Raw genomic sequence first — 25,966 nt, forward strand, 5'->3', positions numbered from 1 at the left:
CACTTAACGTGTTTGCTTTCTCCACTTAGAAAATAAATCAGAGATGTGTCGCGAGAGTTTGGAATGTACCTGTACTTGGGTGTTCCCCAAAGGAAAAAAAAAAGCGGGACTAAGCACACTGCCTTAGAGAAACATTGTGATCGTCTTGTATATTTCGGGCTCAGATCACTCAAAGGTATCTCGCCAGTGGTGTGACCTGAGACAGAAACTATAGAACAACAAGCAGTTGGAAGAGCGTGTTGGCAACAATGTTGCCGTTGCTATGGGAGACGGTTGTCAAACAAATTCCACAGAGCGAAATACGACTGCGTGCGCGTGATACGTTGTTTGGGCCGAAGGCACGTGCGAGTGATTGGGAAGTACTAAGGCAGTCACCTTTTTGTGTCATCTCTACCTGATCGATTTTTCATTACGTATGGTAAGAATTAGGCCACTAGTTTTTAAAGAAAAAAAATACGTAACGTAACGGAGCCAGTTTAGCATTTCTTCATACTTGGGCATTTAGAGAATGTCATGCGTTTGTAATTAAACGTGATTTTTCAATCTCTATCAAACATTGAATTTTACATACAAAACAAGATTCCAAAACGACATATTATTTGTAGCATGCACCGTGATACGTAGCTCAGTAAGTCAGGAACTTCATGTAAGTTAACGCAGTAAATAAAATATTTATTCCGAGGAATAATATGTGTAAAGTATTTCTTCCCGAAATCTTTTTAAGGATCTTGGAATTCCTACTCTTACTCCTTAATGGTTTTTGTTGCTGAAAATGAAAACCAATCTTAGAGGTACACAGATCAGATTTACACAGTTTTTTTATTTTATTCTTTTTTGTGGGAAAATGCCGTTGTAAGCACGTACAGTAGACCGAAACATTAAGTTACAAGTAACAGACAAATGCAACTATTCATTGTAACTGAGGAAGCAGCAGTTTTATTTATGATTTCTTCTTCTATATTGTCACTTTGGGCTGGGAGACAATATGCTTGATCAACATTTCTCCTGGCCCTGGAAACCATATGCATGCTCAACATTCCTCCACCAATCATGCCCGTTTTTGGCTTTTTATGGACCTTTCTCTATTTTCCATACCAATTGCTCCCATATCCCAGTTAATATCATTATTTAGTTTTGTCTGTGGTCTTTCAGAGCCCCTTCTGCGTTTATTAGATCCTGAGAAGCCACTCGTGGTAGTCTTACCTCTCCCATTCTAATTAGGTATCTGGTCCACATCAATCTACTTTTCTTCACCCTTTGGACAATATCAGCTTGTGAATGTAGGTCTGCCAGTCCCAGATTTTTCAGTATAGCCTCCATTCCTGTGATTGAGATGGCGCCAAACATTCTTTTAAGTATCTTTCTGTCAAAGACTAGCAGTTTCTTGTCATCAGTTTTCCTTAACATAAGTGTTTGACAGCCATGTAGAGCTACACACTGGTATAGTCTGATATAAAACTTCTCATAACTGCACTACTGCACAGTGTGTCCCATAACGGTCATTCTAAAAAATTGGGCATATTTTGTAATTTTTTTTTATAATTTCGAAAAGAATTATGTTTTATTTATTTTCATGTTAGCACAGTGAAGTAAATAAATACTCGAATAGTGGTTCCATAAAAAGACTGCACTTCTTGGAAAAAACTAAAGACTTTATTTAGAATAGTAATGCAGGGTAATAATGGAGATGATAACTGCCTAAAATGTCTGAATATTGGATAAGTTAGAGGTTAATAATGGTCACTGAAAAATAAAGTGAATCGTTATTTGTTATTTTTGCTGTTAGTGTACGAATAGATCAAGATACAGATGGTACATCAGGCTGAAATATTATAATTTTTCAAATCATCAAAGTAGTACTGTCCTCATTTATTGATGGTTGGTGGATTTAAAACTGTCAAGATTTCACATCATTCTACATGAGAGACCTCATTTTCAGGGAACACAGACAAATTACCCTAAGAATCTCAGGCCTTAGCCCAAAGCAAGGTTTTGAGTGCGGTGAACAGCTTTAAAAACTAAAAACCATTAGGCTGTTGTATGTAACATTAATATAAACCTACTCAGCAAGCATATATAAGCTAGATAATCTCATCACTACTTTTTTAAAAGTAAAGAAAATAAGATCATTTTGATGCATTAGGCTAACCTTTTAATATGTTGAAAAACGTAAGTTAGAGCCTAAACTGTCCTTAAAAAAATCAATGTCTAGTTAAAAGATAGATTTCTCACTCTTATGTGGCCATAGCTTTTCTAATTTGATAAATAAGAGAGCTTATTTTATCATTTAATCACTGACCAACACTCCGTTATTACATTCTCGCCTCTGTGAAGATCATTTTTAATGGAGGTGAGAGTAATGGAAGTGTGAAACATTCACAAAATTAGATGTCGAGGTGCTTCTTTTGAGGTTAGACTTTTCTGCTTCCTTAGTGTTAATCTACAATTAATATGTAATTAGTTGATAAAAATAACAATTATAAATTATTAAAACTTACATATAGCAATAGTGTAATGGAGGTGATGATCATTAATAATTTAACTCAAACTGCTACAATCGTACAAGTCACACTATAACTGCACAAGAATCAAGATGGCTGCTTGCAGTTCCCCTTACATGAAGAAGAAAGCTTCAAGAGAAAAATTTATTGAACTGATAGCTGTTATTCACGGAGGTGAGGCTGTAGCATGGGACTCGGTTTGACAATTTTTAAACAACTTTAAAAAATGGTTTAATTAAAAAATACAGTAATATTTTACTCTGAATAAATTTTCTAATTGTTAAAATGCTTAAAAATTAAAACCCTTAATAATGTCTTGTACAATTTAATGTAATGTAATCAAGATAGGTGAAGGGGATGAGTAACGGAGGTGAGATCTCTCATACCATTAATCAAATTTTTAACAAAATTGAATAATTTTATTTAAAAATAAGTAAATTAATGATTTAACATAGTTTTAAACTAAATTCAAGATGTTTGAAAAAAAACTTAAATGCATTTAAATAATGCATGTTATTACCTGGGACCTAAATATGCACAATTTTTGAGAATGACGTATAAGCAAAAATGTGCTTCTGTTTGCCGCTGTTGATCCTTGCCTTAATCTCCGTTTTCATACTATACTACTCGCTATAAATGCTTCCTAAATGTTTTAATATGTTTATTCTTTTAAAAGTTTCTTCATGAACTGTCAGTACGACCATGTACTAGGTATTTGCCTCATTAATTTGTAAATAAATAAATAAATACATTTCCTTGCAATATTTGTGTAAGAACTTGTCATGAGCAGCAATTTGTCTTCACTACCTCTTATTATAACATCATCATCATCTGCATATGCGAGCTGATTTATTGTGTTGTTACCCAATTTTATTCCAGATTGGTTTAATTTTTGATGTATCTTTCCGAAAATTAAATTAACGGGTACTGGATATAATGTGTCTCCTTGTCAAAGTCTAGCTCTGACTTCAAAATGCTCTGACATTCCTGTAATGATCTTTACTCTGTAATAGATGTCCTCTAAACGCATCTATACTAGACATATTAACTTCTGTGGAAGTTGAAACTCTTTCAAGGCAGTAGTATTGCATCACTGTGTAGGCTGCCATAAACTTTTCTGAAGTGAACAAAACCTTGTAAATATCAGTGTTATGTTCCCAGTCTTACTCAGTTACCTGTCTGAGTGTAGAAAAGCTGGTATTTACTGTAGTTGATCTGTTCCTTCTTAAACCAAATTGATAACCCCTGTAGTTCCTTCCGGAATTGCGATCATTCTCTTCAGTAGACACTGTGATTGACTTTTGTAGCTTACATTAAGGTGTGCAGCATTTATTTGTTTAAAGTGAGGTGGCTCAAGCATGGATAGTACTTCGCTTTATTTAATAGTTTGTTGCTAATAAAGTACATAAATTTTAAGTTTTGAAACAAATACTAACAAAGAGATAGAGGGGCTGGCCAGTACTTACCTCAGCTCAGTACAGCTGATAGATACACAAAAAACAGAACCGAAAATTTACGTTCCTAGCTTTCGGAACAAATGTTCCTTCATCAGGGAGGAGAGAGGTGAAAGAAAGGGAAGAAGGGAAAGTGGATTCAGTTACTCACAACCCAGGTTATGAAGCAACAGGGAAAGGAAAACAGGGAGGGTAGCAAGGATCTGTTTTCCTTTCCCTGTTGCTTCATAACCCTTCTTTCCCCTCTCTCCTCCCTGATGAAGGAACATTTGTTCCGAAAGCCAGGAACGTAAATTTTCGGTTCTGTTTTTTGTGTATCTATCGGCTGTACTGAGCTGAGGTAAGTACTGGCCAGCCCCTCTATCTCTTTGTTAGTATTTGTTTCACATCTTTATATGAGATTTTCCATTAATCATAAATTTAAGTTTCTGTGGTTTTCTTGTCCTTTGTTAACAGATTTACACATGATATGATCCCCAAATTAATTAAGTAACATACAGTCATCCCTGTGAGATGTCAACTACAGGAAGTCCGTAAATTCTAGTAAAATGAAAATAATAATAATACAAGCACCCTTCGGAAGATAAGTTGTGATGAAGCAAGGTGGGATCTCTTTACTTCCTTTCTTGTTTTGCCATCTGCCTCCTTAAATTCATTTTATTTTTATTTTTGCCTAATTACCATTATCATGCATGATTATAATCTGCATTTCCATAAAACAGAAAGGTTGGCCCTCAGTCTTAAGGAATGTAGCACCAGGTCTAATTTTGTTCTTAGTTTTGTGTATGTAATTAATCTCTTAATTTATTTTGACCATTTCTAGTTAATACCTTTTATTATATGGTGAAAGCAGTAATTGTTTCGTGACTTATGCTGTATTTTTGACTTATAAACAAATATAAATTCTGTACTAATTATAAACATTTGGAGGAAGAACTACTATGAGTCTTAAAGTACTTACTTGGCTCTATTTGAAAACGTATTAGCAAAGCCAGCCCTTAATTAATTCCAAAATAATTACCAGGTTTATCAAAGCTACGGTTTGTATGACTATATCTGTTGATTTCATTATTTACACAAATAATTTGGCCTAACCTTGGCAGTAGAAGAAACTGTTAAAAAGAAGGAATTTGTGGATGTATTCTGTTAATTGAATGAGTTATGTTTTAATAGTAATTTATGTAACTTAAGCATCAAACAGTGTATAGTTTCAATGCCTTTTATTGCGAGGATGTATAAGGGACCAATTTTTGGTCCCGAGACAGTCAGTCCACGGCCGATTGTCAAACAGGAATGATGTATTGGTTAAATTAACAACAATGCATCAACTTAACAGTGGAATATGACTATCAATGAAGAAATAAAGCAGGCAAACATCACAAAGTGAAACTTTATTTGTACTTTTCACCATCTGGCCCCCATTAGTTCTGAAGACACTATCATATGCTCCATAAAATAATGAAGACCAATGTGAAAACACAAAAAAAAAAAAAAAAAAACAGCTGGGGATCAGTTGTGTTAGTGCCCATCCTTCAATTTATAGTAATTTTGAGTGTTTTTAAAGAAAAAAGCCTTCCTAAATTAATATGATGTGATAGTATTTTGTAAGTGCAAGGCCCTGTCTATAAACAAGAGAACTAATAAGGAAGGATGTTAGCGGAACCTGTTTTCACACCCATCATCAGTTCTACTCAGTTATCAAATTTATGTAGTTAACTGTTACTGCAACTTTATATAACCATACCACAAATATCCCCCCCATGAACCATGGACCTTGCCGTTGGTGGGGAGGCTTGCGTGCCTCAGCGATACAGATGGCCGTACCATAGGTGCAACCACAACGGAGGGGTATCTGTTGAGAGGCCAGACAAACATGTGGTTCCTGAAGAGGGGCAGCAGCCTTTTCAGTAGTTGCAGGGGCAACAGACTGGATGATTGACTGACCTGGCCTTGTAACAATAACCAAAACAGCCTTGCTGTGCTGGTACTGTGAACGGCTGAAAGCAAGGGGAAACTACAGCCGTAATTTTTTCCCGAGGATATGCAGCTTTACTGTATGATTAAATGATGATGGCGTCCTCTTGGGTAAAATATTCCGGAGGTAAAATAGTCCCCCATTCGGATCTCTGTGCAGGGACTACTCAAGAGGTCGTCGTTATCAGGAGAAAGAAGACTGGCGTTCTACGGATCGGAGCGTGGAATGTCAGATCCCTTAATCGGGCAGGTAGGTTAGAAAATTTAAAAAGCGAAATGGATAGGTTAATGTTAGATATAGTGGGAATTAGTGAAGTTCGGTGGCAGGAGGAACAAGACTTTTGGTCAGGTGATTAGAGGTTATAAATACAAAATCAAATAGAGGTAATGCAGGAGTAGGTTTAATAATGAATAAAAAAATAGGAGTGCGGGTTAGCTACTACAAACAGCATAGTGAACGCATTATTGTGGCCAAGATAGACACAAAGCCGATGCCTACTACAGTAGTACAAGTTTATATGCCAACTAGCCCTGCAGATGATGAAGAAATTGAAGAAATGTATGATGAGATAAAAGAAATTATTCAGGTAGTGAAGGGAGACAAAAATTTAATAGTCATGGGTGACTGGAATTCGTCAGTAGGAAAAGGGAGAGAAGGAAACATAGTAGGTGAATATGGATTGGGGGGAAGAAATGAAAGAGGAAGCCGCCTTGTAGAATTTTGCACAGAGCATAACTTAATCATAGCTAACACTTGGTTCAAGAATCATAAAAGAAGGTTGTATACCTGGAAGAATCCTGGAGATACTAAAAGGTATCAGATAGATTTAGGAACCAGGTTTTAAATTGTAAGACATTTCCAGGGGCAGATGTGGACTCTGACCACAATCTCTTGGTTATGAACTGCAGATTGAAACTGAAGAAACTGCAAAAAGGTGGGAATTTAAGGAGATGGGACCTGGATAAGCTGAAAGAACCAGAGGTTGTACAGAGTTTCAGGGAGAGCATAAGGGAACAATTGACAGGAATGGGGGAAAGAAATACAGTAGAAGAAGAATGGGTAGCTCTGAGGGATGAAGTAGTGAAAGCAGCAGACGATCAAGTAGGTAAAAAGATGAGGGCTAATAGAAATCCTTGGGTAACAGAAGAAATATTGAATTTAATTGATGAAAGGAGAAAATATAAAAATGCAGTAAATGAAGTAGGCAAAAAGGAATACAAACTTCTCAAAAATGAGATCGACCGGAAGTGCAAAATGGCTAAGCAGGGATGGCTAGAGGACAAATGTAAGGATGTAGAGGCTTATCTCACTAGGGGTAAGATAGATACTGCCTACAGGAAAATTAAAGAGACCTTTGGAGAGAAGAGAACCACTTGTATGAATATCAAGAGCTCAGATGGCAACCCAGTTCTAAGCAAAGAAGGGAAGGCAGAAAGGTGGAAGGAGTATATAGAGGGTTTATACAAGGGCGATATACTTGAGGACAATATTATGGAAATGGAAGAGGATTTAGATGAAGATGAAATGGGAGATAAGATACTGCGTGAAGAGTTTGACAGAGCCCTGAAAGACCTGAGTCGAAACAAGGCCCCGGGAGTAGACAACATTCCATTAGAACTACTGACAGCCTTGGGAGAGCCAGTCCTGACAAAACTCTACCATCTGGTGAGCAAGATGTATGAGACAGGTGAAATACCCTCAGACTTCAAGAAGAATATAATAATTCCAATCCCAAATAAAGCAGGTGTTGACAGATGTGATAATTACCGAACTATCAGTTTAATAAGTCACAGCTGCAAAATACTAACACGAATTCTTTACAGACGAATGGAAAAACTAGTAGAAGCGGACCTCGGGGAAGATCAGTTTGGATTCCGTAGAAATGTTGGAACACGTGAGGCAATACTAACCTTACGACTTATCTTAGAAGAAAGATTAAGAAAAGGCAAACCTACGTTTCTAGCATTTGTAGACTTAGAGAAAGCTTTTGACAATGTTGACTGGAATACTCTCTTCCACATTCTAAAGGTTGCAAGGGTAAAATACAGGGAGCGAAAGGCTATTTACAATTTGTACAGAAACCAGATGGCAGTTATAAGAGTCGAGGGGCATGAAAGGGAAGCAGTGGTTGGGAAAGGAGTGAGACAGGGTTGTAGCCTATCCCCGATGTTATTCAATCTGTATATTGAGCAAGCAGTAAAGGAAACAAAAGAAAAGTTCGGAGTAGGTATTAAAATTCATGGAAAAGAAGTAAAAACTTTGAGGTTCGCCGATGACATTGTAATTCCTTCAGAGACAGCAAAGGACTTGGAAGAACAGTTGAATGGAATGGACAGTGTCTTGAAAGGAGGATATAAGATGAACATCAACAAAAGTAAAACGAGGATAATGGAATGTAGTCGAATTAAGTCGGGTGATGCTGAGGGAATTAGATTAGGAAATGAGACACTTAAAGTAGTAAAGGAGTTTTGCTATTTAGGGAGTAAAATAACTGATGATGGTCGAAGTAGAGAGGATATAAAATGTAGACTGGCAATGGCAAGGAAATCGTTTCTGAAGAAGAGAAATTTGTTAACATCGAGTATAGATTTAAGTGTCAGGAAGTCGTTTCTGAAAGTATTTGTATGGAGTGTAACCATGTATGGAAGTTAAACATGGACGATAAATAGTATGGACAAGAAGAGAATAGAAGCTTTCGAAATGTGGTGCTACAGAAGAATGCTGAAGATAAGGTGGGTAGATCACGCAACTAATGAGGAGGTATTGAATAGGATTGGGGAGAAGAGAAGTTTGTGGCACAACTTGACTAGAAGAAGGGATCGGTTGGTAGGACATGTTTTGAGGCATCAACGGATCACAAATTTAGCATTGGAGGGCAGCGTGGAGGGTAAAAATCGTAGAGGGAGACCAAGAGACGAATACACTAAGCAGATTCAGAAGGATTTAGGTTGCAGTAGGTACTGGGAGATTAAGAAGCTAGCACAGGATAGAGTAGCATGGAGAGCTGCATCAAACCAGTCTCAGGACTGAAGACCACAACAACAACAACCACAAATATTTATGAAAATTATTATAATGCTCCATTTCACATTTTTAATGGCACATCAAATCATAAAAATTATTCAGTGTGTAGGTATGGAAATAAAATTCTGCATATGGCCTCTGCCACACACTTTAAAGTGTGTGACAGAATGTAAAGTAAAGCTGTCAGCACCTAAAGGAAGTTGGTTTGAACACTGCAGTGCTTTAATTGGCACACTGGACTTAAACATCCTGAAGGACAACGGGTCAAATCAAGGTGCAGCCATCCGGCTGACTTCCAATCGTAATCTGAGCGGTGCTCTGTCTCTGATGACATTATTGTCTACCAGAAGTTAAACGCTAATCTTTCTTGCTTTTAGTCACTGTCCTCACCCATCCAGCCCCTTCCCTGTTCCCTCTGAGCAGCAGCACCAGTGCATGATGGGAGTTGCGACTGGGTGGGGGTAAGGAGGAGGCTGGGGCGGGCAGGGGGGGGGGGGATAGTAGGGTAGGGGTGGTGGACAGTGCAGTGCTGCTGGAGAGCATGCAGGGACAGGATAGGGCAGCTACCGTATTTACTCGAATCTAAGCTGCACTCGAATCTAAGCCGCACCTGAAAAATGAGACTCGAAATAAAGGAAAAAAAATTTCCCGAATCTAAGCCGCACCTGAAATTTGAGACTCGAAATTCGAGGGGAGAGAAAAGTTTTAGGCCGCACCTCCAAATCGAAACAAAGTTGGTCCATTGTCATATGAGACACAATTTAGGTCGAATGAATGATGATACAGCTACAGTAGTTTGGTTCGAGTCGTAAGCTTAGCAGTTAAGCTTTATCAGGTAGCCATTGCTATGCGTCACGCACTCCGTCCGTATTTATACGAGTACCCTTCCTTTTTCACGTGCTTCATCTGGTTTGAATCGATTGCTTATTTTGCTTCGATCTTATAAGTGCCATTTTCTTTGTTATAGGTGTATATGTCACTCTAAGCTGAAAATGCATTACTGTACTGTCATGCATTGTTCGTCGCATTCTGATAGTGCGTGTTTACGACCTGTCGCCGCTAGCGGCATGGCTTGCTTTTGTACGCGCTACCACCGCTTACAATAAAAAGAGAGGAATTGTCTCATTAGCGAAACAATGGCAAAAGACTTATTTGTTGTTACTTATACTGCTGCTTTCTTTGATAATGATCAACAAGAACCAAATAATAGGCTGCGTATGATAGAACATGTTCTGAACAAGAGTTGGCGAAAATTTTTCTCCGTTTGAAAATCTTTGCGGCCGCTTCTTTAGTACATCAAATTCTGCACAGAAATTAGTCATCTTAGATTTATAAATGTAGTCAGTTGCCATGCTTCATTTCTGACTGTATCACTACTAGGCATAAGAATAATACGAATATAAACATGACACGATCTTATATTCTTCCGCGTTTGCTGTTGTCTCACTCTAGTTTCGTAGTTTATTGGGCACACAGGATTTAAATGAGATAACAGCAAACACGAAACAATACATGGCAAAATGTTTATATTCGTATTATTCTTATGGTGAAGAGAATACTGCATGTGATTCACAATACATAAAAGTTCTATTAGCAACCATCTCTTCTCACAGGTAGGAAAAAATTCAGAATGTAGAGTTGGCCATATTGACAAAAATCCCAAACAGTTTTGCCAGTCTGATTTTCGCAGTACATTGAAATTCTGCTACATTCGAAGATGAACAATACGGAATTTGTATTTACTTCGTTGGATAATGTATGAAAATGCAGTGGTTGAAACTCGGGGCGGAGAACAAAAAGCTCGTCTTCCGCCCTTTTTTTTTTTAAATTTATTTACTGACGCAGAGGTTTTGGCGCCAGTATTTATCTTTGTGCCTATTATACAAAGCATGCCTCTGTCGCGCTACATATATTCGACGGCAGAAGTTAGTTGTGGCGGCACCTACCAACATTTTTCAGAACTTCTGCTTGCTTTGCACTCGATTCTAAGCCGCAGGCGGTTTTTCGGATTACAAAAAATGGAAAAAAAGTGCGGCTTAGATTCGAGTAAATACGGTATGTGCAGCCGGGAGGTTACACGGAGGATAGGGGAGAAGTGGGGAGACGGGGTAGCGGAAAAGGAGAGAACTAAACAGACTGGGTGCAATGGTGGAATGGGAACAGGGAGGCTGGATGGGTAAGTACAATGACTAACGAAGGTTGAGGCCAAGAGGGTTACAGGAATGTAGGTTCACTTGTTTCTTGGCCACAGTTTGTCGGTGGTCATGCGTATAGGCAGCTTGTTGGTTGCCATGTCCACATAGAATGCAGTGCAGTGGTTGCAGCTTAGCTTGTAGATCAGATGACTGGTTTCACAGGTAGTGCTGCCTTTGATGGGATGGGTGACATTTGTGATCAGATTGGAGTAGGTGGTGATGGGAGGATGTATCGGACAGGTCTTGCATCTAGGTCTGTTACAAGGGTATGAGCCATGAGGTAAGGGGTTCGGAGCAGGGGTTGTGTAGAGATGGACGAGTATATTGTGTAGGTGTGGAGGACGGCAGAATACCACTGTGGGAGGGGTGGAAAGGGCAGTGGGCAGGATATTTCTCATTTTAGGGCACAACGAGAGGTAGTGGAAACCCTGGTGGAGAATGTAATTCAGTTGCTCCAGTCCTGGGGGGGGGTCTGAGTTACGAGGGAAATGCTCCTCTGTGGCCGGACGTTGGGACTTTGGGATGTGGTGGGAGACTGGAAAGATAAGGCAGGGGAGATTTCTTTCTGTTCAGGATTGGGAGGATAATTATGGTCTGTGAAGGCTTCAGTGAGACCCTTGGTATATTTCGAGAGAGACCACTTGTCACGACAGATGCGATGAGCATGGGTGGCTAGGTGATGGAAGGGGCTTCTTGGTATGGAATGGGTGGCAGCTGTCGAAGTGGAGGTATTGCTGGTGGTTAGTAGGTACTGATCTATCCATCTTTGAGGTGGAGGTCAATATCTAGGAAGGTGGCTTGTTGGGTTGATTAGGACCAGGTGAAGCAAATGGGGGAGAAGTTGTTGAGGTTCTGGCGGAATGTGGATAGGGTGTCCTCGCCCTCAATCCAGATCACAAAGATGTCATCAATGAATCCGAACCAGGTGAGGGGTTTAGGATTCTGGGTGTATAGGAAGGATTCCTCTAGATGGCCCATGAATGGGTTGGCACGGCTATGGGCAGCCGCATGGTACCAACCCATGCCAACATATTTGGAATCACATGGGAGATTGCTGAACATTTCTGAGACTCTTTTTCACTGACTAAGAATTCATTGACTGATATAGCATGATCCAAGGAGAGGTAAGCAACATATTATTTCCTTTATATGAGTCTCATAAGATGACCATGGCTATGATCATGATAGTAATCTCATGAAAATTCAAGATGATGCAAAGGTCTACTTACAGTAATTCTTCATGTGTACCGTACACATATTTTGTGGTGGGTGCACTGATGATGATAGGGGTATAGTGGTGCGTTATGTAGGGCCTAACATTTGCCCAGGATCGGACTAAATCACTAAAGGTATTTGATTGTGTCAATAAATACAATAGGTGGGATGACACAATGTGTCTTGCCAAAGTATACTTTCATTTGGATGGTACAGAACAGCAGCGGTTCAAGAATGAAGAGTAAAAGTTCAGTAACTGGGAAAAATTTCAGGTGAGAATTAAGAAGACATTGCTGACAACCAGTGGCATATCCCAAGAGCAGAGCCCAATGCTATGGGTGGGTTGGAGGGGGGGGGGGGGGGGTGTAGGAGATGACACACCTGTATTTACAGAGTGTTTTAGGACTGTGTCTCACACAGTGCTCCAAAATATGACAGCAGCTCACAATATTTAACACCCGATGAATGGCGCAGAAGATGACATCTACAAGCACTCTTTTTAAGGGATGCCATTACAACAGAGGACTTCATCAAGTGTGCTAGCATCTTGAAGAAATGCATTAGAAATGAGTATACCAAACAAAAGATGCTTGACAGACTTCAGATTGTCATACCCTGGGAGTCACGAAAGACCAATAGAATTGCTAATATTAGATGAGAAACGACAGTTTATCGTATGTTTCAGTGTCAAATGCAGAGGCTGGAAGTAGCAGCAGTGAATGGTGAACTCAGCCAGGAGGAAGTAGTATTGAGGAAGGAGGTCATCAGTCATTGGTACTGATATGTACCAGGTAAACCAACTTGGAGGAGTTGGCTATGAAACCATAGATTTATGCTACAATCATCAGATAACATCTAAGGTTCTTGACAACAGAGATGCAGTCGGTTTTCTTGCAGTTCGATCACCGCACAGAAAAGCAGACTTAGGGAACAGAAGGACAACATGCTGATATGTTTCCAATATATCACAATCATTTCCCATCACCATACTTCCAGATGCCAAAATCAGCAAAACTACATGAGATGACCATTTCTGGGAAAAGAGCAATGTCACCATCAATACCAGTCTGTGCCAGCACTAGTTGATTCTAGGGCATCATTTTCTGTGGTATCACCTGCTTACATTTTGCAGTGTGTGGGTTGCAGCTGTAGCAGCTATAAAGCTAAGTATTGACAAAGTTATTTGTGCACTGTTATACAGTTATTAAATTTAATATTTTTCGGCTTTGTGCTGTTTGTGGCGAAATAACGATTTAATAAATTTTTGGAAACATTCGCTCGCTGTATTTTTTAGAGTTTTCTGTGCATTGAAGTCATTTAGTAAATATCATGCTTTAGTTTTCAGCTTATGTTTCTTATTGTTTCTAGTGAAATATTTCAGTAAAATTTTCATTCAGTGTTTTAACTTTGTTGAGTGTTCCAGTGGCCGCTTGAATTTTTGATTTTAGCTAATAGTTTTGTGAAGTTTTGTTGGTATTAGTATTAGTTGTGGTGTAGTAGTATTAATACAAGTAGTTGCTATCTTAGTAGACAGAGAATTTTGAGACTGCTATTGTTAGTTCTATGAATAGTTCTACTGGTGTAACTGAACTTGGGTAACACAGACATATAGTTTTTTTCAGTAACTGTAAAATTTTACCATGAGTGAGAAGTGTGAGCTCTGTCGTAGGTTTGTGACTAGTGGGTTACGGTGAGGGATTTGTTCATTGGGGGGAATGCAGTGGAGAAGCCAGTGAGATCCTCTCCTGGGAATGCAGAATCTGCAGTAGAAATAAGTTGATAGAGGAGCAGGTGCGTAAGATCTGTGCCCTTCAGGTGCAGTTACAAAGCGCAAAGGAGGAATTAGATAGGTTGAGGAGGGTGAAGGGTGGTGGGGAATGGGAACTGGCAGTTGGCAAGAAGGCAGGTAGGAGGAGGAGCTATTCAGTCAGTTATACTTTGCATATATGCAATAGATTTGACCAACTGTCAGAGTTGAACGGAGAGGAGCCTCTTGTAGCTGTAGATGTAGAGAACATACAGCAGTCCTTAGTAGTGAAGTGGATGGAGCAGGGAACAGTCTTGATAGGGTTGGGGAATATGATGTAGGTGGTGACCTGGTAAAGATAGCTACTCAAACTGGTGGCACTAATGTGCATTTCATGCAGCTGTTTCAGCGTCATGATTGGCCTCATCTTAAAGCGGCTTTTAGGCATGTTACTCGTAACATGGGGCTGGGGAGCGCACTGATGGCAAATTGCAGGGGTCACATTTCAGTGGTGTCAGTTGGGTCTATCAGTAGATCGGGTTTCACTATGCATGGCCTGCACCTCTGCACCTCAATAGGTATGGGAAGGGGAGGCTGGCAAAGCTTGTAGGTGACAGTGTAGTGGGTGGTGGTGGAAAAATTCTGTAGTAGTTGGTGCTAGAGGTTGACTCTGAATTATTGGTATGTCGGAGCATCACTTAAATAATTTGACAATTCAGAGGCTTCCTTTACCAGGATACAGATTAGCTGGCTGATTTTCAAGAGTTCCTAGCGAGGCGGGGGAGTGGCTATGTACATAAAAAACAGTTTTCCATTTCAGTCCATAGATGTGTCATGGCACTGCGCACTTAACAGATAGTTAAATGTTGTGCAGGGGCAGTTGAATTAAGTGAAACTAAACTACTAATTGTTGTTGTTCATAGGTCCTCTAACTCTTGACTTCAGAGCATTTCTGCTCAAGCTAGAGAGGGCTCTTGATTCACTTTGTAGGAAGTACTAGAAATTAGTTATATGTGGTGACTTCAATATAAATTTTGTTTATGATGGTGCAAGAAAAAGGATGTTGGTAGATCTCCAAAATTCATACGATCTGATGCAGACTGTGTTTTTTCCATCTAGGGTGCAGGGGAACAGCAGCACAGCCATAGACAATATTTTTATTCATCTTCGTTACAAGATGAGCATTCTGTTAGTAAAAGGGTGGATGTCCTTTCAGACCATGATGGACATATTTTAAGACTAAAAGGCTTCTATAGTCAAACAAATGTCACATATAATTACAAACTATGTAGGAAAGTTAATCCAACAGCAATAGAGAGTTTTCTAAACCTTGTCAAGGAACAAGAGTGGCAGGATGTTTATAGTGCCAATAACATAGATGATAAATATAATGCTTGCCTTAACACATTTCTCTTGCTCTTTGAGAGTTGTTTTGCGTTACAACATTCTAAACAGGGCACTAGCAGTAATAGGCAGACTGGGTGGCTGACTATTGGGATAAGGACATCATGTAGAACAAAGCAGTAATTATATCAGAATGTTAGAAGTAGTTGTTGTGACTCGCCGATCTTTCAAAGTGCCGCCGCGCAATTACGCGCATCCTCTACATGCGGCGCTGTCTGCCAGCCATGCAGCAGCAGCGCCACCTAAGCGGCCAGCTAGGTTTCACTGTTAAAGTGTACACACATCTTACTCTGTTTACTTGATCTGTGACTTTCATGTATTGCGTCTTCCCTGAAATATATTTGTTCAACTTGAAGTTATCACAAATGGCAACGAGGATGGGATTTTTCTTTTCCATCGTTGACCCACATGTTTCCATGGCTACTTTAGAGCAACTAATGCAAGGCCTCATAGAACAGCAAACACTTCTCACAAATGCGATTCGTGATTTCATTGCGGCATCAAATGCGGGGCGTCTCTCATCGTTGTCTCTACCTACTTTTCCTCCTTACGACGAGACCGTGGAAGACTGGTCTGATTATGAAAAACTGTCTTCGACAGCACTTCTTGGCATTTCATGTCGCAGACGAACAAACATGTAAGTTTCTGTTCCTTTCATGGATTTCACCTCAAATGTATCAGTTGTTGTTGCAATTGGCTTCTTTGAGAGATGCTGCGTCTTTGTCCTTTGCTGATATGTGCTCACTTCTGTCTGTCTATTTTCAAAATCAAACGCATGTGGTAGCCTCTCGTGTTGCCTTTTATCGTTGTCAAAAACAACTGAATCACTCCTATCGCTCTTGGGCTGCTGAACTTCACAGCCGCAGTAGAAAGTGTCAATTTGTTACTGAAGTTCACAAAGAATCCTACGCCGATTCCATAGTACAGGATGCTATTATCCGATCGGCACCCGACAAAGAAGTTAGGCAACGTGCCCTTCAGTTGGCATTCCGACTCTAGATGAAGTCCAATCCATTGCTCAGTCTTTTGAAACTACTCGCGCCACTGGAGCGCAAATAGAGGCATTTGGCGATGTCGGGGAAATACAACCTCTGTGTGATGTTGGCGAAGCGTGTGGCATGTCCCCACCAGCCAACGTGGCCACAGTACGCTCCCAAGCACAGCCTCAGCCTAACCGTAAACAAACCTCTAAGAAACTGCAGCAAAACCCACGGCAACTTCTTTCATGTCCGCGGTGTTTTATGAAACATTCATGAGAAGATTGTCCATAATGTTGGGCCGTGTGTCACAAATGCAAAAAAAAAGGGTCATGTGTCATCCGTTTGCAAATCCGACCGCACACATGATGTTCATGAACATGACGCTGATTCTGATTCTGTGTTGTCTGTCAATTGTAATACTTGGTCGAGATGTTCGCATGCAGGTGGATACTGGTTCTGCTGCCACTATCATCAATTCTCAGACGTATCTTCAGCTGGGTTCTCCAATCTGTCACCTGTCACTAGGCAATTACGGACTTACAATAAACAGAAGATTTATCTTTTGGGACAATTTGATGCTGAAGTATCTTACAAATTGTCGTTCGCACTGTTCGCATATTTTGTGGTCGACCATAGTAACGCGGTGAATCTTTTTGGTTTCGATGCCTTTCGCGTTTTTGGTTTCTCCTTAGATGACTCGGTCAATATCGTCTCTGATGCTATTCCTTATGCTCAATTGGATTCCTTGTCGACGACATTTTTGTCCATTTTTTCTCCTGGTTAGGCCGTGCAAACGATTTTGAAGCTCATATCACGCTCAAACCCACTGCTCGGCCTAAGTTTTTTCGGGCTCGGCCCATTCCTGTGGCACTTCATGATCAGGTCAAACGGGAGCTGGATCGTCTCACTGCTTCGGGGGTCTTGCTTCCTGTCACTTCCAGTGAGTGGTCCTCTCCTGTCGTTGTCGTTGCTAAGCCAAATGGTGATATTCGTCTCTGTGGTGATTTCAAAGCCACTGTAAATGCACAATGCCTTATCGACACTTACCCTATGCCTCGACCTGAAGAATTGTTCACTAAACTTGCTGGAGGCCAGTATTTTTCTAAACTTGACCTGTCAGAAGCTTGTCATCAACTTCCTCTTGACGCTGCTTCCCGGCAGTTTCTGGTCCTTAACACACCTTTCGGCCTCTATCAATACCAACGATTGCCATTCGGGGTTGCCAGCGCTCCTGCTCTCTTTCAGCGATTCTTGGAACAATTATTGCTCACTGTCCCTGGGTGTATAAATTATCAGGACGACATTGTTGTCACTGGCTCCACCACTGACGAACATCTTCAAAATCTCTGCACACTTTTTCATGTCTTACAGACTGCCGGTTTTAAGTGTAATCTTCAGAAATCAAAATTTTTTCAGGCATCTATCACGTACTTGGGGTTTCAACTCTCTCGGGATGGTATTCGTCCGCTTCAACACACTGTTGCTGCGATCGATGCCCTTCCTCGCCCTACATCTGTTGAGGAACTGCAGGCCTTCTTGGGGAAAATAGCATAATATCACAAGTTTTTACCATCTGCTGCTTCGGTGGCTCAGCCGTTGCATCGCCTGTTGCGTAAAAACATGCCTTTTCACTGGTCCGCGTCTTGCAATGTGGCTTTCCAGAAATTGACGACTATGCTGAAACAGGCCCCGTGCCTGGCTACTTATCGACCTGGCCAACATCTTGTTCTTGCCATGGACGCCTCTCAATACGGAGTCGGTGCAGTCCTTGCGCACCGTTTTTCTGACGGTTCTGAACAACCCATTGCTTATGCCTCCAAAACACTCACAGATGCCCAACAAAAGTATTCTCAAATTGAAATAGAAGCTTTGGCCATTATTTATGCTCTTCATAAGTTTGGTGTTTTTCTCTATGGATCCAAATTTCATCTTGTTACGGATCACAAACCACTTGTTTCCTTGTTTCATCCATCAACGTCACTTCCCGACAAGGCTGCACACCGCCTCCAGCGTTGGGCTCTTTACTTGTCTCGTTTCAATTATGAGATTCATTTCCGGCTGACGGCTCAACATGCGATTGCTGATGCACTGTTTCGCCTTCCCACGGGTCCAGATCTGGCATTCAATAGGGACGAACTTTTGTGTTTCCACCTGGATGTTGCCGAGCAGCAGGTTGTGGATGGGTTCCCCATCACTGGGGACTGGCTGGTGGCTGCTACGGGTTCTGACCCTACCCTCTCCCGGGTTTTAGGCTGTATTCAGAAGGGTTGGCCAGATCGTCTGTCCGCTAAGACTTCTGATCCATTGCGGAACTACTACGCTTTGCGTTACCGCCTCACGGCTAGGGATGGTGTTATCCTCCTTTCCACCGAAAATGCTTTGCGGCGTGTTGTGGTACCTGCGTCTTTGCGTGCTTCAGTCTTGCGCCTCCTTCACCATGGGCACTGGGGTGTGTCTCGCACAAAATCTCTGGCGCGCCGTCATGTGTACTGGCCCAGCATCGACTCTGAAATCGCACACATGGTCGCTGCCTGCGGCCCTTGTGCATCACAGGCCGCCGCCCCGAAGTCATCTTTGTCACCGTGGCTTTCGCCTGAGAAGCCCTAGGAGTGTATTCATGCTGACTTCATGGGACCTTTTTTAGGTACTTATTGGCTTCTCGTTATTGACACCTACTCTAACTTTCCTTTCATTGTCCGTTGCACGTCGCCTACCACCACGGCAACCACCAATGCTCTAGCTCGCATTTTCTCTTTGGAAGGCCTTCCCTCTACTCTTGTTACTGATAATGGTCCGCAATTTGCCTCTTCCAATTTTGCGGATTTTTGTGCCCATCATGGCGTCATGCATGTCACGGCCCCACCGTTCCATCCACAGTCAAACAATGAGGCTGAACGACTGGTCCGCACATTTAAGGCTCAGATGAGGAAACTCCTGACGTCTTCTGCTGATGATGTGCTTCTCCAATTTCTGGCTTCTTACCGTTTCACCCCCATGGGCGACCACAGCCCAGCTGAGCTCTTACATGGCCGACAGCCCCGCACACTACTTCATCTTCTGCGGCCTTCCATCTCACGGCCGCAGGTGCCTTCGCTTGGCAGGCGGCCAAAATGGAGTCCTGGCTGCATCTTACGACACCATGGCTGATGCCTGTATGAAATCCAGACGGACATGGGTGTTGCAGTGTGTCATTCAGACGAGCTTCGGCCTCGTGTGCCAGCAATGCCTGTTCCGGATGCCGCTACACCACCTTCGGCTCTACCTGACGCTTGGGATACTGGAATCTCTCATTGCTCACAATGCAGTCCTCTCACCATCATATCACTGCCAGCACAAGAACTGACGCCACCAGGAGACGTGCCCATGCAGGAACCAGATGACCATCATCTATTGGAGCAACTGTACTCGCCTCCTTTTCCTACGGACGCGGACACATCGCCCATTTCTCCTGTTATAACAACCGGACTTGCCGCAACGGGCAGATTGGTGCATGGGGCCCCAGCAGATTCGACCCCCACGTCTCCTGTCATCTCGACCCGTTATCATCGGGGACACTTCTGTCCGTACGGGAAGCCGCCTCCTCGAGACTTTATGGCCAGTCAAACAACACCTATGGACGTTAGCAATCTACAGGCCGCCTCCATCAAGACCTGTGCAACAAATTCAAAGGGGGGAAAGGTGTTGTGACTCGCCGATCTTTCAAAGTGCTGCCGTGCAGTTACGCGCGTCCTCTACTTGCTGCGCTGTCTGCCAGCCATGCAGCAGCAGCGCCACCTAAGCGGACAGCCAGCCAGCGGCTGCTAGGCTTGACTCAGTTATGATTTGATTGTTAAAGTGTACACACATCTTACTCTGTTTACTTGATCTGTGACTTTCATGTATACGCGTCTTCCTTGAAATATATTTGTTCAACTTGAAGTTATTACAGAATTATGTGTATTAACTACAGTAGTCTCAGGCTCGCTATCACTATCTGCAGATTCCAGATCATTTACGTTTATTGTCGGGTCTTCATCTGAATCGTCAAAATCTAACTCATCTTCACTGCCAGAAGGGCATTCTAGGGCAATGAATTCTTCATATGTCATCACTTTATGTCATCCATTGTCAAAATACGAGAATGACTCCATTACAGCACTCGAACTATCACGATAAACTAGAAAAAATCAGAAAGAAGGAAACACTACTTTCTCATCATTCGATTGTGGATAGAAGTATTATTACGCACTTCTGCACATATGCAAACGAAATTGATTTGTATACTACTCACATATTTACTAGCACAAATACAAAATGAACGGAGCAGAATACTCTCCAAAGGTTCTAGAAGCACTACAAATTTTTTGCATTCACATGTTCTTCCATTCAACTATTAACAATCACCACCGAAAGAGAGAAATGTCAGCCTGACTTACAATGCTACTCACAGAAACACACATTGTCGCGTCATACACTCAGTAGTGCATTCTAGTGGCAGAATCTTATCAGTTACTGTCATAATACAACATAGCACATCAGCAAAGCAGTTTCAAGCGTTAAACTTCAAAAACAACAGCAAAAAGAGAGTTGAAACTTTGCTTTGCACATCTGCAAAGCAACGTAGTGAAGGGTTATAATCCCTCTACTGCCTTCGGCTCTCATATGATGGAGGGCAGTCACTTTCATGGATTAGGGACCAGAGCCAAATCACTTGTCACACCAGATCTCTTGTTTGTATTAAATTTTAAAGGTGGCATAATTCCAAACTTTTCGTTTGAAGGTTCATAAATGGAAGTAACTAGAATGTTGCTAAACTCTACAGAAATGAAGTAAGTTAATTTTCATTTGTTTCCTTATGATAGACACAACTTACCATTAGGTTTGGCTTCACAAAGAGTAGCACCTCCCTTATTGATTGCGTAGATTTGAATCATCTACGAATCTTTGGACATCTGTGGAGGGAAACTCAATGTGTTTCTCGACTGCATAAGTTGTGGAAAAATTGTCCATTAGCTGTAGACAAGCTTTCAATATTTATGGATGTAATACTTACAGTAAGCGCTAAAGGGAACAATTTGACTAAATTCATCTTTCACTTGTACTTCTGGAATAGGAGGATTGATCAGTGGATCACAATTTCCTGGGGGATGCCTGAGTATTTTAATTTTGCACTCTACGGGGATGCTCCTTTCACATTTTGGTTTATAAGGACAGATGCATACACTTTTGACAAGTCCTTTATACCCCCTTTATTGAGCTTTATAACCAGAATTTCATGATCACCAAAACTTCTGAGATGTCTGAAGCTACTTAACATGTTGTTCTTGTGACCCTTTTCTTCCCTTTAATGCTATGTGTTACTTAAACTGCTGTTCATCATTGTGCATATTTCAGGAATTATGTTTGAAATTGGCAAGAAGTTATCCTTATTTTCTGTTCCACCCTTTTTTTTGTCCTCTGAATTCCGCTGGAGATACTCATTGTCTCTGGATAAGCTCATATTTTAGGAATAGTCGTTTAATTTGGTAGGGGTTTAATTAAATGTTCGACATGATCTTCAAGATAATTGCACATTTGGTATCAAGAGGTATCAGTAAGACTGGACACAAATGCCCCTAGTGACACAGAGAGAAATGTTCATTTGGCCCATCAATTACCTGATGATGATGATGAGGTCCCATACTCTGAGGAGACCCACACTGCCGACTAGGTAAGGTCCTAGCAGAGGTGGTTTGCCGTTGCCTTCCACCAATCAATTACCTACTAAGTAAAAATTGCTGGATTTGATGTACCAAGTTTACTGACATTGGTGATAAATCTAATAAACAATGAAACTGTGCATAGTTCTGTTCCAGATATAGTTGTTTGTGGCTTGAATTGGTTATGACATGTCAAAAGTAGTGTATTATTTATCTGTATGGTTTCTTCCAGCATAAATGCAGGTTTTCCACTAAATAGACAGCTTTATGATCCCTTCATCACAAAATAAAAGGGACAGTCCAATAGATAATGGCTTACATACTGGTCTGCTGCATCATCAATGAAGTTTTGTTCGCCTCACACCTCTTTCAGGACACAAACATCTGAGTGTCACTTGAGGATCAATCAGTCTGTAAGAAAGATTCAAGGGATGCCTAGTGTATTCCTTGAAGTTAAGCGTTCTGTATGTGGTTACCATGAGGAAAATCATTGAGTTACATATATTTTCAAATTCCAAAAGACAGTTATTAGAACTTTAGAAAATCCAGGATGGGATGTAACAGTATTATGAAAATGATAGCTGCTGTTCACCATAGAGCGGAGATGCTGAGTTGCAGATAGGCACAGCAAAAAGACTGTCATAAAATAAGCTTTCGGCCAACAAGGCCTTTGTCAAAAAAGGCCTTTTTCTGTTGTGTATTTTTGATAAAGGCTTTGATGGCTGAAACCTCATTTTGTGACAGTCTTTCTGTTTTGCCTATCTGTGACTCAGCATCTCCGCTATACTGTGAGTAGCAACTATCCTTTTCATAATATTGTTATTAGAACTTTATATGCTGACAGACAAGTACTGGCCTTTACAGGGGCCCTCACTCCTTTTTTTCCCTCCAATCCATACTTGTCATCATGGTCTTTGATGTTTAGTGATGTAGCCAAATATACTTGCAGCTCAAAACTCATTGTAAAAGCATCTCTCGTTATCTATCAGACTCAAAAGCAGCTGGAAGGTGCCTAAATGAATATTTCTCTCTTGCTCATTTAGGAGGCTAAATATGAGTCATCTACCACAAGATTTCAAAAGGGCAAATGTGTTATCATAAACTACATTTGACGATAAACATAGTTTCTGAGATTTGTTTTGAACAGTATCGCAACCCTTACAAAATATTTTGGCACATTCAAACACTGGGCAAGATAGTGACAAGAAGAACAATTCATTGTGCAGCAATATCTCACAAGGTTTGATACCTTCCTTTGTGAGGAAACAGACAATAATCTGTTTCACAACAGTGGTGTGTACAGTTCTACATCATGCTTGCTTATGACTAGCGCTGAAGAGAGAACAGTCTTTGTGGGTTGATGCAGTGCTCAGGTCTCCCATATTATTGTCACCAAACAACCTGTAGTATCCCACTCTGCTTACATATCATCCTGCAGCCACAAACCAAACTTTTAGTTTAGATTTGAATGGCCAAGAAACTAAAAATCATTTGTATCAAATGCTTGTACATACATTTTTGCTGTATTAGTTTCTGTTTTATAATTGCTTATCCTTTTTCCAGTCTCTTAGGAATTTCATTATAGCAGTTACATTATTTGTTGCACCAAATACATGTTCATCATCACATCACTTTGTTTAGTGTGTTAATACATAATTGTATAACAGACATGTAATTCAGTCTACTTATATATTTTCTGAAACTTATGTTTTTGATACAAGTGCTACTGAGTGTGATGGATTGAAATTTCTAGAAACAATGTAACTTTTGTTTTCATTGTCAGTGCTGTTTATCTTGTTCCCTTCTGTGGTGATCTAACTGGAAAGGGGGGAGGGTTATGTAAATGCTTGGCAGATATGTGGTTCTGGGTAATTTGAGGCCCCATTATAAACTTATGTTTTTTTTAGCTGCTGAAGCAGTGACAAGGGCTATCCTTCAGTGCCTTGTGCTCCATACCACAATGTCTCTGATGCAATGAAAAACCATGTGCATCTTTTGCTACTGTTGGGTCAACAACCTGTATAGCTTTTGCTAGCTCACCTAACATTTTTGGCACATAGCAAGCAACTGTACTTGCTCTGACCAAATTCCTAGGAGTAGTGACATTGCATGTGACTTCTAGGCCACTTATATTTTTCTACTATGGTCCCTGTGGAGAAAAGATATTCTAGTTTAAAAATCTTATGGGCCTTTTGGCATTCTGTATAATGACTACTAAGAGAAGAAATTTCTTCATGCTATCATTTCCTCCTGTAGAGAGGAAAGTAATGTGCTGAAATCATATGTACCATTATGGAGCATCTGCCTCTTTCCCATATTCAATATCCAAAAAAGTATTTTTGTAATAACAGCTCTTAACTCCTGCTTGTAATTTTCTTTGTTAGAACAGAACTCAGTGTTGCATTTTTTAACCAGTGGCAATCCTTGGTGTTTGATGTCTTTCCAAACTCACTGTTTAAACAGTTGCCTTGAGAGCTCCAGGCACCCTGCAGGTGATGTCTTTTTGACGTATATTACCTTATTTTGATCCAGTGCTGTGACTGTATTTTCGGTCAACATGTCGGGAATTATGAGTTACCTTTCCTAACTCTACCATAACAGTTTCTGCTGGTAGTTGGCCTCACTCTTGTTTCTAATTGTAACCCAAGAATTGCTAATATTCTTAGCAGAATTTTTACATGTTGCATTCTCCTTTTGAAATGGCGTTCACCTTGCTGCTTTGTTAATGTACTTGATACTTGTCATGTACTCATTGTGCTGACTTGGTAATGACATCCTCCCTCCTTAAGTTACCTTCATCACCTTTGAATGAGTCAGGTGTACTTCCTGAAAGACTCACGAATGCAGCAGTACCACTCACATGTAGAAATGGAAATAAGCAACACCCATCTTCCTCCTTCCTGTGTTCTCAAAGATTTTTGAGAAGCTAGTTTACAACAAAATATTGAACAACTTCTCTGCGAATAACTAACAGCAGTTCAGGTTGAGATCTGTAAAGGCTTCTCTACTGAGAAAGCCATCTATAATATCATGAACTCATTTCTAGTAGAATAAACAAGAAAAATTATCCTTTCACCATTTCCTCCGGTCTTACCAAGACCTTCGATTATGTATATCATAGAAGTCTACTAGAGAAACTAAAATAGTATGACATTAAAGGCTTTCCCTCAAAGTGGATGGAGCTGTATCTTAACAATAGAAGATAGAGAGGAACAAGATCAAATTCAGGGTGGGAAAACATTAAATATGATGGACTGCGAGTTTCAGCATTTGCCCTGCTCCTTTTATTGGCTTACACAAACGATTTACCTGGGATAATGGAGCTCTCTTCAAAAACTGAGATGTTTTCTGATGACAGTAGTAGATTGACAAAGGGCATAAGCATGTCCATACTAGACTCAGCGAGGAGAATAGTGGCATGAACTTACAACTGGTTCACAGCAAACAGTTTAACCCTTAATCTTATAAATACTCATAAACTCACCAGACAAAATATTATTCACACTTTAAAAGAGCACACTGATTGCTTTGAAGTGCTGCAGCTTGTGAAGAACTGGTGCCAGGCTATCATGTTTAGACTTGCCCATGACCACACTGTCAGTGAAACTGTTCTAAGTGAAAGGCTTGCATCCTACCATTGAGCCACATGAAAATATTATTATTTGTTATTGTTTCAGTGCAGACTGTCTGTGTCTACCACTTGCAGACATATAACACAGAGTAAGAACATTGGTCATGAAAAGATCTTAACTGACAGACCAAAGATGAGTACCATGCCTTGTTAATGACAATT

General features: G+C 40.6%; 1 protein-coding gene across 2 annotated transcripts in view; it reads left to right on the forward strand.

Annotated features, from left to right (window-relative positions):
* The first annotated feature begins 265 nt into the window (after positions 1–265).
* Positions 266–25,966, forward strand: part of LOC126092229 (intraflagellar transport protein 56) — a 188,208-nt gene continuing 162,507 nt past the window's right edge. The window contains exons 1-2 of one of the 2 annotated variants that reach the window (XM_049907730.1): positions 273–418; positions 4,412–4,558. Coding sequence is in view for 1 of the 2 variants with exons in the window: in XM_049907728.1 (XP_049763685.1) it covers positions 416–418 (3 nt within the window). In the remaining variant the exon portion in view is untranslated. Of the gene's footprint in view, positions 419–4,411; positions 4,559–25,966 lie in introns of both variants that reach the window. The other variant, XM_049907728.1, reaches the window with a different exon arrangement.

This window comes from Schistocerca cancellata, chromosome 7, assembly GCF_023864275.1.
Source record: "Schistocerca cancellata isolate TAMUIC-IGC-003103 chromosome 7, iqSchCanc2.1, whole genome shotgun sequence".
NCBI classification, from domain to species: Eukaryota; Metazoa; Arthropoda; class Insecta; order Orthoptera; family Acrididae; genus Schistocerca; species Schistocerca cancellata.